We start from the raw sequence: 14,879 nt of genomic DNA, 5'->3' as shown, positions 1-14,879 counted from the left end.
ATTCAAAACATCTTGCAGAGATGTGGAACTGTTCCAATAGCATGTAGAGGGGCGGATTTTACCAGTCAGGATGGCCATGAGGAGGCGAGGAAGATTGAATGGATCCAAGAGTTCTACCACCACCTTGACTGGATCTCATAAAGTTTTTGTGCCAAGGCAACACTGCACACTTGTGCCATTAAACCACAGTTTATTGTTGGGTTTTATGGGAACAGGTTCTCTTAAGGACACAGCCATTTTGTAGCTTAAAGGGGTATTCTGGGCATTAACATTCAGTTTGATTAATCTGCCATATATAAACGTTTCTTCAATTAGATGTTATTAAAAAAAATATTCCTGTGTGAAGATAATTTCCCATAAATGTAGTGATATGGTGCCTTAGAAACAAGACTGTGTCCTTGGATACGACGACCTCTGCTGGAGGTATTGCACAAAGAAACATAAGGTTTTTGTATATGAAATGTCCAGGAGTTACTGCAGGTCCTACAGCCGTCCTGTGGTCATGATTGCTGAATCCAGGAGGTCAGGCAGGACTCTATAGCGCATGTCTGGCCATTGCTGCCTAAATGTGAGGTGGTCGTATCCGAGGAAGCTATCTCATTTCTAAGGGACAACATGACTACATTTATGAGAAATTATCTTCACAAGGGAACATTTATTTCATTAACATCCAATTGAAGAAATTTTTACATATGGCAAATGAAGTTAATTAAATGTAAATGCTCAGATGGGAATACCCCTTTAAGGCTCAGCCCCATTTTTTGGATTCTGACTTGCATCTCTTTATATGGTTATAACTTTTGAACACTATTACTTATCAAAACGATTCTGAGATTATTTTTTCCTCACATGTTGTACTTCATTTTAGTGGTAAATTTTGGCAGATAAGTTTTGCGTTTATTTACAACAAAAAAAATGATGAATTTTTTGAAAAATTTGCCATTTTCAAAATTAAAAATCATTGCGTTTTCAGGCAGATAGATCTACCACCTAAATGAGTTGCTGAATAACATTTCCCATGTGTCTACTTTACATTTTCATAATTGTTGAAATGTCTGGATAATTTATTTTGATGTCACGCGGCTTACAAATCGAATATCGCTTTTCCATATTTTTTAGAATTGACTATTTTGGGGATAAATACTGTTTTGAATGAAATATTACATATTTAACATTAAAAAAATCCTATATAATCAACCCATTTTCGAATCTGCACCCCTCAAACTATCATAAATGGTTTTTAGGAAGATTGTTAACCCCTTGAGATCTTTATATTAATTAAATCAAAATGGAGGTGAAATTTAGAATGGTCAAATTTTGTCAGTTATACGTTAATTTAGCCCTAAAATTTACACATTTCCAAAAGATAAAAAGTGAAAACCCATCTTAAAATTTGATATACAATTTCTCCCGAGTACAGAGATTCCCCACATGTGGCCGTTACTTGTTTTATGGGCGCACAGCGAGGCGCAGAAGGAAAGGAGGGACCTGCAGCTGCCAGGATTTTAATTTCCTCATAGGAATTTTTGCATTGCCGTCTCCTAAGTGGCATAATATTTTTACTTTTCTGGCTATGTAGCTGGTTGATGATGTGGTTTTTTGCGGGTCATGTTGTACTTTGTAGTAGTATCATTCTGGAGTACATATGTTTTTTAAATCACTTTTTATTGCATTTTTTGTGGGATTGAATAGGTAAAATGATAATTTTTGGCGGGTTTTTAACAGTTTTTTTAACGCCATTCTTTGTGCAGGTTCAATAATTATTTTCTTTTATTCTACAGGTTGTTACGGACGCGGTGATACTATATATGTGGGGTTTGTGTTATGATTTAGACATGTCTCTATGTATGTTATGAGTTTATGGGCATTTTTCATTTATTACTTTATTTTTTATGGGCATTTTTCATTTATTACTTTATTTTTTATTGACTAACATTTTTTTTTTTACTTTTTTACTAGTTCCACCATGGAACATGAACAAGCAATCATCTGATTGCTTTTTCGTCATAATACGTCATAATACTTCAATACTGATGTACTGCAGCCTATTAGCAGTGTCAGCCTATGCACATATGATCGTGGGGGAAAGACCCCCCAAAGGCAGTTTAAATGCTGCAGTCACACTGACAGTGGCATTTAACGGGTTAAACACCCACGATCGGAGCCCAGTTCGACCGCGGGTGTTACACTGGGGTGTCGGCTGTTAGTAACAGCCGGCACCCTGTGTATCCCAATGATGGGTCGCCTCAGATCTCGAGCTGAACCGGCATCAGCTCAGACGCTGAGCGTTAAGTCACTGTGCTCAGCAGCCAATACATCGGACGCAGTGCGCTAAGGGGTTAAAAAAGAAAAGAATAATATGCACAGCGGTGAAATTTTGTTGATGTTTGTTGGTTCTGCAGTATTTATGAGCTGTGCTAGTATAATAATTCATGGCTGGCATGATATAAAAATTTGATGGACACTTGAAGGCTTTGTCCCTCTGTTTTTTGGGGACTTTTCCGCTGGTCAGCTGTTTGTTTTTTATTTAATTTGCGACTTTTTAAAACAAAAAAAGTCGCAATCAGTCCCAAACTAATTTCTACACCTGGTCAGAGGCAGCCGTAGATTTCTATGCGCTACTTTTCTATGTGATTCAGTTGATAACTCCGGGAACACTGCAAAGACAGGGAGACAGTTTTGGGCACAAAAAAAGTTGCAAAAGAGCACAAGCACCATAAAGCGTCTCAAAAATTAAAGAATAAGGTAAGACAAGAGTTTCATACATGTGCCCCACTGTGTATAATTAAATTCAAGAGCGGGTCACTATATGCTGAAACAATTGTAGAAAGCCCCTACCGACCTGTAACACATGTGTTGTAAGATCGGTGTGTAGAATAGTTTTTTAATGTTTATGATTATTATTATTAATCTTGGGCGTGCTCTATACAGTTTAATTACTTGGGGGAAGAGGGGCTTTTTTATTTTAAATAAACTTGCCCTGTAGAGTAAATTTAGGATAAAAATAAACGCTCATGATTGGGAATCGCACAGGAAATATATCGTATAGTAAGCCCCATGCAGTATAGGCCGCCATAGAGAGCCGCGTGATGGCAGGTGATGGGCACACGCCCGCCGCCCTCTCTCACCCCCGGGCACCGCACACTGCGGCTCCTCTGCTAGTGGTGACGCGGCGGGTCACATGACTGCGGTCAGCTGATCCATCATGGCTGAGCCCGCACTTCCCTAATCTCACCTGACCCAGTGCAGCCGCTGCAGAGACAGAGCCGGAGCTGTCACATGGTGCTGGTCGTGTAATGTTCTGCTATAGGTCCTGCCGGGTAAGGTGAGCAGCACACGCGTATACTGCATGTGTGTTATGTATCTATGTATTGTGTGTATATATGGATAATGTAGAGTGTGTGCAGAGCCTCCCTCGCAGTCATACAGTGTTGTTATACAGGGTACAGTAAGGTCAAGTTCACACTACGCTGTCCCTATAAGTTTATTGACTGTCCCTGTTCTGCGTCCAGTAATCAGAATTGTGCTCCCCTCTATACTGAGAGGAGGCGACATTGCTTCTTATTCAGCAGAACAAGGAGATTTACCTTTGTGTCTGTATGGGATATCCTAGAAGGCTGTGGTGTATATATAACTTCATGTATACAGCACCTGATAATAGGGGACTATCACATCTGTCCTAATCTTCTTGATAGATACATGTAATGTAAAGGAAAAGCCCATTTTTGACGGCCTGATGGGTCAGAGACCCGGAGTAAGGTGCCGTGCACATGGTCCTAGAATGTGCTATGTGTCGATTCAAGTAATAGAACAGCGACAAATTCATTTCTATGGGCTCATACACACGGTGGAGGTTTACATGGCCCTATGTGACAGCTGACGGCATCAAACTCAGAGCAGGTCCTATTCCTGCCCCTATTCGCAGTATTTTCTAGTGTCATTGGCACAAGTGGACCTAGCAGTCCAAGAGTGCAGGTAGTCCAAGGTTGTATTATGTACTTTTACATACATTATATTATTGGATTCTATGGGTTATATAAAGTAATGAACTGTAGCAACACAAAGAACCGAAAAGATGTGCAGCTCCATCCTTTGTGTAGTGGCAGGGAAAGGTAACTGCAGCTCAGCTTCCTCTCACTGACCTGCTGTCAGTCTACTACATGGAGAACAAAGCTCCTTTTCACATTAGAGATGAGTAGAACTGACAAACCTGGTGTCCCCCCTGGCCAATCATAGCCATGGCTAGTTGCAAGGGTTAATGTGTTGGATTGACTGGTGGGCCACCAATCCAATGTCCTTGTTGCGTGCCCGAACGCAGATATCAGGTCCTCTCTTCGCTATTTTATATCTATTTACTTTGTGCTGTAGGTATGCAGCATTTACCTGCAGGACCTGGAATGACATCATTCAGGTCCTGCAGTCCTGGATACTCCAGGGCAATAGTGATGTGTTCGTGAACGAGCCGGTTCTTGTTCGTGAACAACGTATTGTTGAGCTAATCTATAGGTGGGTCCCCTTCCACTCTCTGTGATTCCTGGAAAACTCTTTCATCAGGTTTACAGGAGATTTTATTCTGGATTTCACCCTTTGCAATACATAGGGTTAAATTTGCTACAGGTTAAACTGTTGTAAAATCTTCATAGCAATCTGTGCAGAAAATTGGCATCCGGCTCATTCCAGTGTGAATGTTGCCCGAAAAGAGCTGATGATCTGGATAATGGAGGACAGCATGACTCTCCATATGACCGGTCTCATGACTTTAATGATCTGGGTTTTACATCTAGACCAAGTAGGACAATCTACTGTGGATTTAGTTATACAACTCACATTTAGATTACTTTCCTGTGGCTGCATCTGAATTGTCTGTGCAGATATTGGTCGATGAGGGTTGGCAGGATTTTGGACCTTTTTGGTTGCAATCGAAAGAAAACTGAATTGAAAGTCTGAGGCTACTTGTGCAGCGTCCTGGGATGTGGAAGAGGGTGAGAGGGACAGAGGAGAGGATGATGCTGGTTGTAGTAGCAAAGTCTGTTGGTGTTTAGGCTTCTCTGCACTGAGCTCTGGGTTGAGGGGATACAATGAGCTGCAGGGTGAGAGTGGTGCTGTTGCCTGTGGGATTGCTGGGCATTGTGGTGCATCACAGCCTTACACACTGACTTGTCACAGTTTCAGGTGGACACAATTGCTTCCACAGCAACGGACTACTCCCTGGCACTTCCCTGTAATCTTTCTCTTCTGGGGGCCGCTGTAGTGGTTTTAGGAGGGGCTGCGCTGATGTTTGTGGCGGTCAGCAGTGGAGACCTGTAATTCCCCTGGGGGCAAACTCCTGATACTGCTGTCGGGCAAGATGGCCCTTGATGATGATGAGGTGCAGATGGGCCAGATAGCAGGGAGACAAGGAAGAGGAGGTGTAACAATTACTCTTTTACTGATAACTTACAGGCACCTGCTCAGTCCAGTCCCATATAGATCTTATTACTGGTGGCCTAGAATGAGTTACTGTGCTTGTGGGTGGAGAGATCGAGGGCTTCCTGAAACCCCAGTTACCGCTACGAGTTTCAACCGACCTACCCACTAAACAACTACCCCCTCCCCTTCCTGTTGCATCAGTGGACTGTATCAAACTCAGGGATCCTAAGTTTGATACAGCAGAGTACAGATAGGCAGTGAATCTGCCCCTAATGGATGTGGAAACTACACTACTCCCTTCACCAGGTGGTAATCCAGCAATAGAATCTGGTATTAAAAATTCCATTCTTCTTTCCTTCCCAAAAACAGGATCTATAAGCTGAGACGCCCTAAAACACATTATACACATAAGATGATAGACAGTTACCTTCCCTGCTCTATATTAACCATATTCCTATGATTTATGATTTTGTTAAATTGAACTATAAAAGGGGAAGTGAAAACATATGGGATACACACAGAAGGAACAAACACCCGTATCTGCAGCTTATAAAAGTGGCCGATCTTGGGGAATATATGACTCTTCTCTGTTTATTTGCATGTGACTTTGTAGAAGAATTTTTTCATAGGGAAAAGGGCGATATTTTACATAAGAGGGAATTCAAGAAAGGTTATGTCATACCCAGCCTGACAAACCTGCTAGTTTAATGGGGTAAAATATGGTAATATAGTCTATTTCAAGGAGATAATTGGAAATGTTTTAAAAAAAAATATTTTTATGGCGTCAGGCACATGAACGTAATGGGGGGGCCTTGACCTGACCTCACAACTTGGATATCAGAATACCTGATGGCTTATACTCGCCTCCCTGTCCCGTGCCGTCTTTTGGTATGTACAAATAGTGCAGCGTTTCCGAGAAATAACAGTTTTAAAAATATGTAAATTAGCTTAAGGCGCTTTGTCGAGCGCCTTTTAGCTCCTTTTATTAGTAATTATGCATGGCTCCCGACCCAGCAGGCTCGGCCAACACAGTGGTCAGAGAGTCGGTATGACGTGCAGTTCTCGTGCTATGCGTGATCATAGCATAGTGAATAGATGCAACGCTGTGATGGCGGAGCCAGCCGGACCAGGGGCCAAACATAATTACTAATCGGATACAATCCTCAGCGAGTTTTCAATCCAGTTGCAAAGGATTCCTTCCAAACCAATAGGCGTCTATGAGGGACAGTGTCAAATGCCTTTGCAAAGTCCAAAAACACTATGGGGCTCATTTACATAGCCGTCCCATCCTGATCCCGGAGGTGTGTTGTCCGACGAGGATTTGGAGCTGCCGCGATTCACTAAGATCGTGCGTCCAATTTCCTGCATGTGTCGATTCCCTGCTGAGTTCATTTTCTTCTTCCCGGTGCATATAAGTGCTTGGCTTGCAACACAATTTTGAATGTTAAATCCCGCGCTGGCCGAATCCGTGGGATCGTCCGACGGTCGCCCCACGATTTGTGTTGCGTTAAAGTTGGTGCCGATGGGCCAAAATCCGATCATGTATGACAAAAAGCCCTTCTAAATGCAGAAATCGTCGGAATATCCTGACGATAGTGCTGTCCGCGGACCTTTAGTAAATGAGCCCCAATATGCATAGGCGCTCCACCATCCAGGCATCTGCTCAGTCCTTTATAGAAGCAGATCAGGTTAGTCTGACAACTTCCATCCTTAGTAAACCCTCGCTGGCTGTCACTTGATGTCACATACTCCTGTATGTAGTCTTTTAGTAACCCTTCCAATATTTTCCCCACAATTTTTTTTTTAATGTTGGCACCACATTTGCCTTGCTCCAATCACTTGGCACCATACCAGTCATTAGGGAATCTCTGAAGATTTTAGACAGAGAACAGAACTGAGTTCTTTAATAACTCTGGGGTATAACCCATCTGGTCCAAGAGCCTTGTTCACATTGATCTTATGGAGCTTATATAGGATCATGTCTTTCAGCCTGTCTAGTATATTACAAGATGCATGACCCGCACTGGCACCTCCCATGTCAGATGTTCTTTCTTCTATTGTATAAATGGAGCAAAAATCCCATTTAGTATCTCCGGCTTATCTTGGTCTCCAGTCACCAAAGCCCCATTTTCAGAATATAGGGGTCCAACCTGTTCTGACCCGTTTTTTTTTTTTTTTTTGCATTTATATACTTAAAAAGAATTTTCGTATTTGTTTTGCTATATTTGGCGACTTGTCTTTCATTTCGTATTTTGTCTGATTTTATTTATTTTTTTACAGATTTTGGTAAGGGTTTTGTAATTATTGAATGCCTCAGGTGACCCATTTATATTTTGAAGGCCCTTTTTTTTTATCATTAAATGCCTTTTTAAATGTAGCTGTAAGGCACGCCGGTGTAATCTAGCCCGTCTATACCTGTTACCTATAGGAATAAATACTGCTCCATCCACCATAAATCAGCAGGACATAGGACAATGCAGGAAGTCATGTGTCTCATGGTTTCCAACGGCAAACACCAATCTATAATAGGTTAATCCGTGACCCTATTAAGGTCTTATACTTCCTTTTCAAAGTTGGGTTGATAGTTTTTCTTGTTGTTTTCTGCATGTCTAATAACTACAAGCAGTACAATTGTGGTGTGGTGATATTAAATAAATGAAGCTGATTTACTTGTTATTAAAATGTTTCTATGTTTAATTTTGTAGGCTGCAGCTACTAAAATGTGACGAGTCCGCACCTTCACACAGTCTCCTATCTTGCCAAAATGGAGTGGTTGGTAAAGTCTATTAAGAAAGAACTGGGCATTGACCAGAACCAGCTCACTGTCTGTGAGTCAGAGAATCACGTGGTTGCCCTTGTGTCCCAGAAATGGCTTTTGAACCTGAAGGAGCGTAGAGCTGTCCCAGTGCAGTGCCCAAAGCCTGAGGGATTCAGTTGTGTGGAAATCCAGACTTTTTTGCAGAGATCCGTACAGAAGTTACCAGCTGGCTGGACAAGAATTGAGATCCATGGACTGCGGAAAAGGAAGCTAGCCTACACCATAGCATTAGACAATGGTTTCTTACAAGGTCGTAATAGTGACTCTGAGTCTCTGATCAGGTTTATGAATGGTATTGCTAAACAGAACTATAAGAACTTGTGGAAAAAGGCTTGTAGGACTTATGTAGAACCTTATGAAAGTGTAACTAAAGTGCCAAGCATGCCGGCCCTAGATGCTCTCAAACTGTCTCTCCAAAAAGTCTATGGTTGTTCCTTCATCCATCTAACTAAGGCAAACACTAATGGTTCACCCTCTAAAGAAAGTGCCAGCTTTGTTGTAGGATTTCCTTCTTGTCCAAATATCGTACCAGCTGATGCTCTTATAGAATCTGCTGACTTGATTTATGTTATATTACCATATGTGCAGTATTCCTTGTATGATGCAGTCACTTTCAGCCCGGCGAAGCTTGCAAACAGTCATTCCAAAGTTCTTTTTATCCTCTATAATGTCTTACAGGCGTTGAAAGCTTGTCACCAGGGAGGCCTATCAAGTGGAGCCATTTCATTATGCAATATAGCCATCGATGAGAAACTTTGCAGCCGGCTAAGACCCAACTTTATGGATTATGAGACACCTTTTGAAAAGGTTTTGGACAGGAAAGAAAATTCAGCAGATATTGTGGACCAAGTAAAATCTAGTCAACTCTGTAATTCTTGCAACAGTGAGTTAAAGGAGCTGGTTATAGACTGGATTCATGGAAGAATTAGCAACTTCGATTACCTTATGTACCTGAACAAACTGGCTGGAAGGAGAGAAGGTGATCCTAACTACCATCCTGTCTTGCCGTGGGTTGTTGATTTTACAACGAAAAATGGCAAGTTTCGAGACCTGAAGAAATCCAAATTCCGTCTCAACAAAGGGGATAAACAACTGGAATTTACATACGAAATGACGAAGCAAGCTTTTGTTGCAGGAGGTGGCAGTTCTGACCAGTTGCATGTTCCTCACCATATCTCTGATGTTTTATCTGACATCACATACTATGTATACAAAGCCAGAAGGACTCCAAAAGCAGTGCTGTGTTATCATGTAAGGTCTCAATGGGAACCAAATGAATACCCAGCAAGCATGGAACGTATGCAAGGGTGGACACCTGATGAATGTATTCCAGAGTTTTATACAGATCCGACTATATTCAAATCTATTCATCCAGACATGCCGGATCTTGACATTCCATCTTGGTGTAGCTCCTACGAAGACTTCATCCATGTTCATCGAGCACTTCTAGAAAGCCGGGATGTTTCTCAGGACCTCCACCATTGGATTGATCTCACATTTGGGTATAAATTATCAGGGAAGAACGCAGTTAAAGAAAAAAATGTTTGTCTTCATCTGGTGGATAATCATACCAACTTGACATGTTATGGAGTTGTACAATTGTTTGACCAACCACATCCGAAACGTCTTCTGGGCCCTGGATATTCTTTATTCGAAGCCCCTAATATAGTTCCATCTAAAAATAATATTATTGAGGTGACTGCATGTGATGATAAAGATGCGGCCAATGGTCTAGTTTTAGAAGCTACTCCTTGTGAAAGCCTTTGGACAAGTGAAAAAGTAAGCTCTGTAGATGATGACCTCGAACAAGGGACTGAAGCTCTAGATGCCTTAGGATCTGCTGGAAAGAATTGTGAGGCTGTTCCCTCCCTCCAAATCACTAGTGCCAGTGAAAGCCGAGCAGCACTAGTTAAGTCAAATAGGCAGTATAAGGGTCTATCTGAGGAAAATGGTGGAAAAATCTCGCTTCCTGAAGGTTTTAACCCCATACAAGCTTTAGAAGAACTGGAAAAGCTGGACAACTTTCTAGTTCGAGGCTTGCATAGCACCATCCTACCTGTGAACAAGTCTCGAAAGAAAATCCCACTGAGCCAACTGGATTTGTTTGAGAGGGATATCCAGGCTCTGGGTGTGATGATAGCAGAAATTATTTTTGCACCAAAAATTCACACTATGGCTCCAAAAGCTCCATTGAAAGAACGGTATTCTTTGGTCCATAATTTGTGTAGACACCATGTCAAAGATATTCCGACGCCTCTTTTACAGATGTTGGAGTCATTGCTGCAAACGCACACGCAGCATGACTTTCTTTTCAGCGGTGAGAAGGTTGAAGAACAAGTCAAACTTTTTGAGTTTCCCCACATTTTTAATGGTCTTCCACCACCTTGTCCATCACAGCTCCTCAGTGCTTATTGTTCCACCATTCCTTTCCCCAAGTACTTTCCAAACCTACATAAATTTATTTTAACCTATCAGTCTAGAAAGACAGATGATGATGGCCAAGGCCGCGAGCTTGTGTTCCAGTTGTGGCAGCAGATCGATGGGATTCTTTGTGATATCACCCCCGAAGGTTTGGAGATCATTCTTCCATTTATCCTGTCCTTAATGACAGAACAGAGCACTGCTGTATATGCAGCTTGGTACCTATTTGAGCCTGTGGCCAAAGCTTTAGGACCTAAAAATGCAAACAAATATCTAATGAAGCCACTCATTGGGGCATATGAAAACCCTTTGTATCTTCACGGAAGATTTTACCTTTACACCGATTGCTTTGTGGCCCAGCTAATAGTACGCCTGGGCTTGCAAGCTTTTCTTTCTAATTTGCTTAATCATGTACTGCAAATACTTGTTGGTGTAGAAAGTTCAGGCGATGAAGCAAAGCTACTATCTGGAGCTGCCGAGGATGAGGAAAGTGGTGGTGAAAGCCCGGTCTCATGTGAATTTGGTGAAGTTAGACACAGCAATGTAGATCGAAGTTCCTCATCCCATGAACTATTAGACTACACATCTGGGGTCAGCTTTCACGATCAGGTTTATCTAGCCGAAAATGAAGACTTTCAGTCGGGCCTATATGTCAGTGATCCTCTACAGCCCCAGGAACCAGAGTCTGTCAGCCTTGGCCGGTTAAGTGACAAGAGCAGCGCAAGTGAAGTTTCCTTAGGAGATGAGAAAGCTACGGATAATGATTCCATTAGGGAAAAGGGTAGTATGAAATCCGGAGACAGCAGCCAAGATCTAAAGCAGAGTGAGGAATCGGAAGAAGAAGAAGAACGAGAATCTTCTCCTGGTCTTTCTGAGCTAACGCTTTCGGTCAATACCGATACCTCTGCTGATACAGTACTGGCCAGCGACAGTAGAGAACTAGAAGATGAATCTGATTTAACTAACCAAACCGAGGAAAAAGAACAAAAGATTTTGATAGGTAAGGAATGACTGACTTAAACCTGAAGCAGCCAGGGAAATAACAGTGAGATACACATATGGGATAGAGCCGCAAGAGACAAGGTGACCAGACTCGTGTACCCAGGGCAGGGATATTGGAGTGCATACAACCGTTCCAAAAGTTTAGCTTTAATTTAAAAAAATCAAGTGATGTACTCTGTACTATTGCGGTTAATGGAATTGCATGATAGTTAAGGAAGGGCGTTGTACTCTCCAGTCCTAACTGCATACCAGGTGGTTGGTTTGATAAGAATAAGACACATGTGCCATAGTCGCTTGGTGTGAAACTGTTGCCTTGAGAGAGGAGACTATGCTATTATTTCATCTTAAAAGTAATTGTCCCACAATCACAACTTATCACCTATTCCTTGGAACCTTGCTAAGACCTCACCAATCATTAACACTAGTTACATGTCCCTCTTTTGCCTAGAGCAATGGTCACACTTGTGCATCCTACGTAGTTCCAATGGCACTTATAGAGATAAGTGAGCATTGTACTACCGGTATCATATTGTACCTTAGGCAGCGACTCTGCTCCTTCAGACTAGAGGCCCCCTCTCCTCATAAGGCAATTTTTAACTTTATATTAGGAATGTATTTTCAACATAACTGGTGCAGTCCATGCAGTCTGTTCCCTTCTTTGGCACCCCTGTCAGATCTGTCCTGAAATGTGTACTGATTTAATCATAAAGCTGCCTGTAAGTTAGACATGCCATCATCACTGTGTGGACCATCATAGTGGAGGGGACTTGTGACTTAGAGAGAGCCTCCTTAAAGGGAACGTGTCATCAGGAAGGTCATTTTTACATGACAGGTTCTAATAGCCGCTGTCATGTTGTTTTCAAAATGCCTTTGTCGTGTATCTGAAAAATTCCACTGCTATTTAATTTGTTACTTTTCACATTACCTGACTTCTTGCCAGCAGAGTGTGTTAATTCCTGGGGTGGGGGCAGTTCAAGTGGCACAAGTCATCTTCTCAATTTTTCCTCTCCCCTTATTCTCACTCATTGCCATGCTCCCACTTAAGTCCGCTTCCTGCCCACTTAAGCAATTCTCTGCAACCCCCCCATGACAAAGACATTTTTTTTAAATCAACATGCCAGAGACTATTGGAACATGTCATAATCTAAAAATGCTATTCCTGATGAGAGGTTCCCTTTAAAGACGTTAGCAACCCATTGATCATAGGGGCACTATGGGCAAAATGGAGGGTCGCTTTAATGATTTGTACCGCAAATAAGAGAACCATGCAGCCCCACCAAATCATTATGATGTGCAAAAAAATGTACTAGAGGCATAATAACATTATATCAATCATTAGATTTAGGCCTCATGCACACGACGTATGGTCTTTCCTGTTCTGTATATATGGCTGTATTCTGGCCGTAAAGGACATATTGTACCGTATCCGTACAAAATACGTGGGCTGGAAAATGATGGATGGCTGACTATTGGCTGGCTGCAGAATGCCCCTCCCAATAGTTCTGGATACTGCACGTATATACGGTGGCATACGTTGCACAGCCGTATGCAGCCTGTATTTTATGCTTTCCATTGACTTCTATGGGCTATACAGAATGGAAATACGGTGGAATATAGGATGTGCTCTATATTTTGATACGTCTCGCTGGCGGTACAGTGGACAATACGGCTATGTACATGGATGGCCCATTGGAATGCATGGGGCCGTATGCCACCCGTATATACAGCCGGTTTAATAACTGCTCTACGTGTTCATGGGGCCTCATACAGTAAGTATATAGTAAAGTGTTAGAATGAATTTGTACTTCACATCATAAACGGTAATCTCGCACAAACCAGCAGTATCATTTTTCTTTTTGCTTTATCTAGGGATGTCAGGCTTATATCCTGTATATTGTGTGTTTATCAAGCTCTGTGCTTCTGTTACAGATACGGCCTGTAAAATGGTCAGGTGGCTGTCGGCCAAGTTGGGTCCTACCGTGACCTCCCGCTGCATTGCAAGGAATTTGCTGAGGCTGCTGACGTCCTGTTATGTTGGTAATTGTTCGCCTCTTGTCTTTTTGGACGGCTTTGTTACTCGCTGTATAATAGATTAGCAAATATCTGTCCTTATTTTAGGAGAAGAATATTTGTATGAAGGTTCATAAGAAGCACCTTTTATGGTTGTAAATGCTGTGGACTTTCCACGTATCAATTCCTCTGCATCTTACATTACCAGGAAATTTTATGAAATCTCCTCTACTTCTAGTTGATAATAAATATACCTGTCACCACCGATTAATCCCCCCCCCCCCTCCTCCTCCAGCAAAAAAAAACCTTTGTACTTTTTAGTTCCCTTCATACAAGTGCTGCTGATTTATGGGAATAGAGCCACTATTCCTCTAAAGAAGACTTGTTTAACCCTTCTTTTATTAAAGATCCAGTCAAGAAGGCAGGGGAGCTCAAGCAAACAATCAAGCTACCCCACGTCACGAACATTGATATACCTAACCCTCTAACCCTGTCCCCCACTATGGCTACATCATCCTCCTCTGCTCCTAATATGCTGCACATCCACCTGGCCGACTTTACAGAGCATTTGATGCTCATCCACAGTGGCACGCTGAAGTGCGGCCAGTTAGCTGATGAGCACTCCTGCGATGCACACTTTAATGGCGCCTGTGAAGTCGGCGAGGGATAAGCTCCTAGCTCAGAGGTGCACTGCTCATGTGTAATATCTCAAGAGCAGAAGAGGATGATGTGGCAGGGTTAGGAGCGTCAAGGGCCTGGAGGAGGCGGTGTAGCTTGACTGTATACTGGACCTCCCCTGCCTCCTTGACTGGATCTTTAGTAACAGTTGATAAATAAAAGTCTGAGGAATGGTGGCTCTAATCCTATGGATAGATGAATCGGAAGAACATGTATGAAGGGAACTAAACAGTCTTTAGTGGTTAACAGTGGTTTAGTCTGGGGATTGGTGGTACCAATTCCCTTTAGAGGGAATATGTCAGCAGGATTTTACATATCAGATTAATTGTGGCTGCAGCAGGTCCCGCTAAACACAAACATGCATTTGGAAAATGTACCCGTCTCTCTATTCTGGACTTCTGGAACCATTTGGGCATGTTTTCATTGGTGACTCCATGGCTCAGCCTGCTATTTGAGAAGACAACATGATCCAGACAGATAAATGTGAGTGTTTTTGCAAAAACACAGGTAGGTATGTGTGCGCTGCCCCTATGGCTAGAAT

The 14,879-nt window shown here is 42.2% G+C and overlaps 1 protein-coding gene across 3 annotated transcripts in view; it reads left to right on the top strand.

The window, feature by feature from the left end:
* The first annotated feature begins 3,140 nt into the window (after positions 1-3,140).
* Positions 3,141-14,879, top strand: part of WDR81 (WD repeat domain 81) — a 38,927-nt gene continuing 27,188 nt past the window's right edge. Inside the window, exons 1-3 of one of the 3 annotated variants that reach the window (XM_072138120.1) lie at positions 3,141-3,320; positions 8,115-11,648; positions 13,580-13,687. In XM_072138120.1, the coding sequence (XP_071994221.1) occupies positions 8,174-11,648; positions 13,580-13,687 (3,583 nt within the window). In that variant the 5' untranslated portion in view covers positions 3,141-3,320; positions 8,115-8,173. Of the gene's footprint in view, positions 3,326-8,114; positions 11,649-13,579; positions 13,688-14,879 lie in introns of all 3 variants that reach the window. The other 2 variants (XM_072138119.1, XM_072138121.1) reach the window with 2 other exon arrangements.

The sequence above is a fragment of the Engystomops pustulosus genome, chromosome 2 (genome assembly GCF_040894005.1).
Source record: "Engystomops pustulosus chromosome 2, aEngPut4.maternal, whole genome shotgun sequence".
Classification (NCBI taxonomy): domain Eukaryota; kingdom Metazoa; phylum Chordata; class Amphibia; order Anura; family Leptodactylidae; genus Engystomops; species Engystomops pustulosus.
The sequence above is the reverse complement of the archived record's forward strand: the minus strand, read 5'-3'. Positions and strand labels throughout refer to the sequence as shown.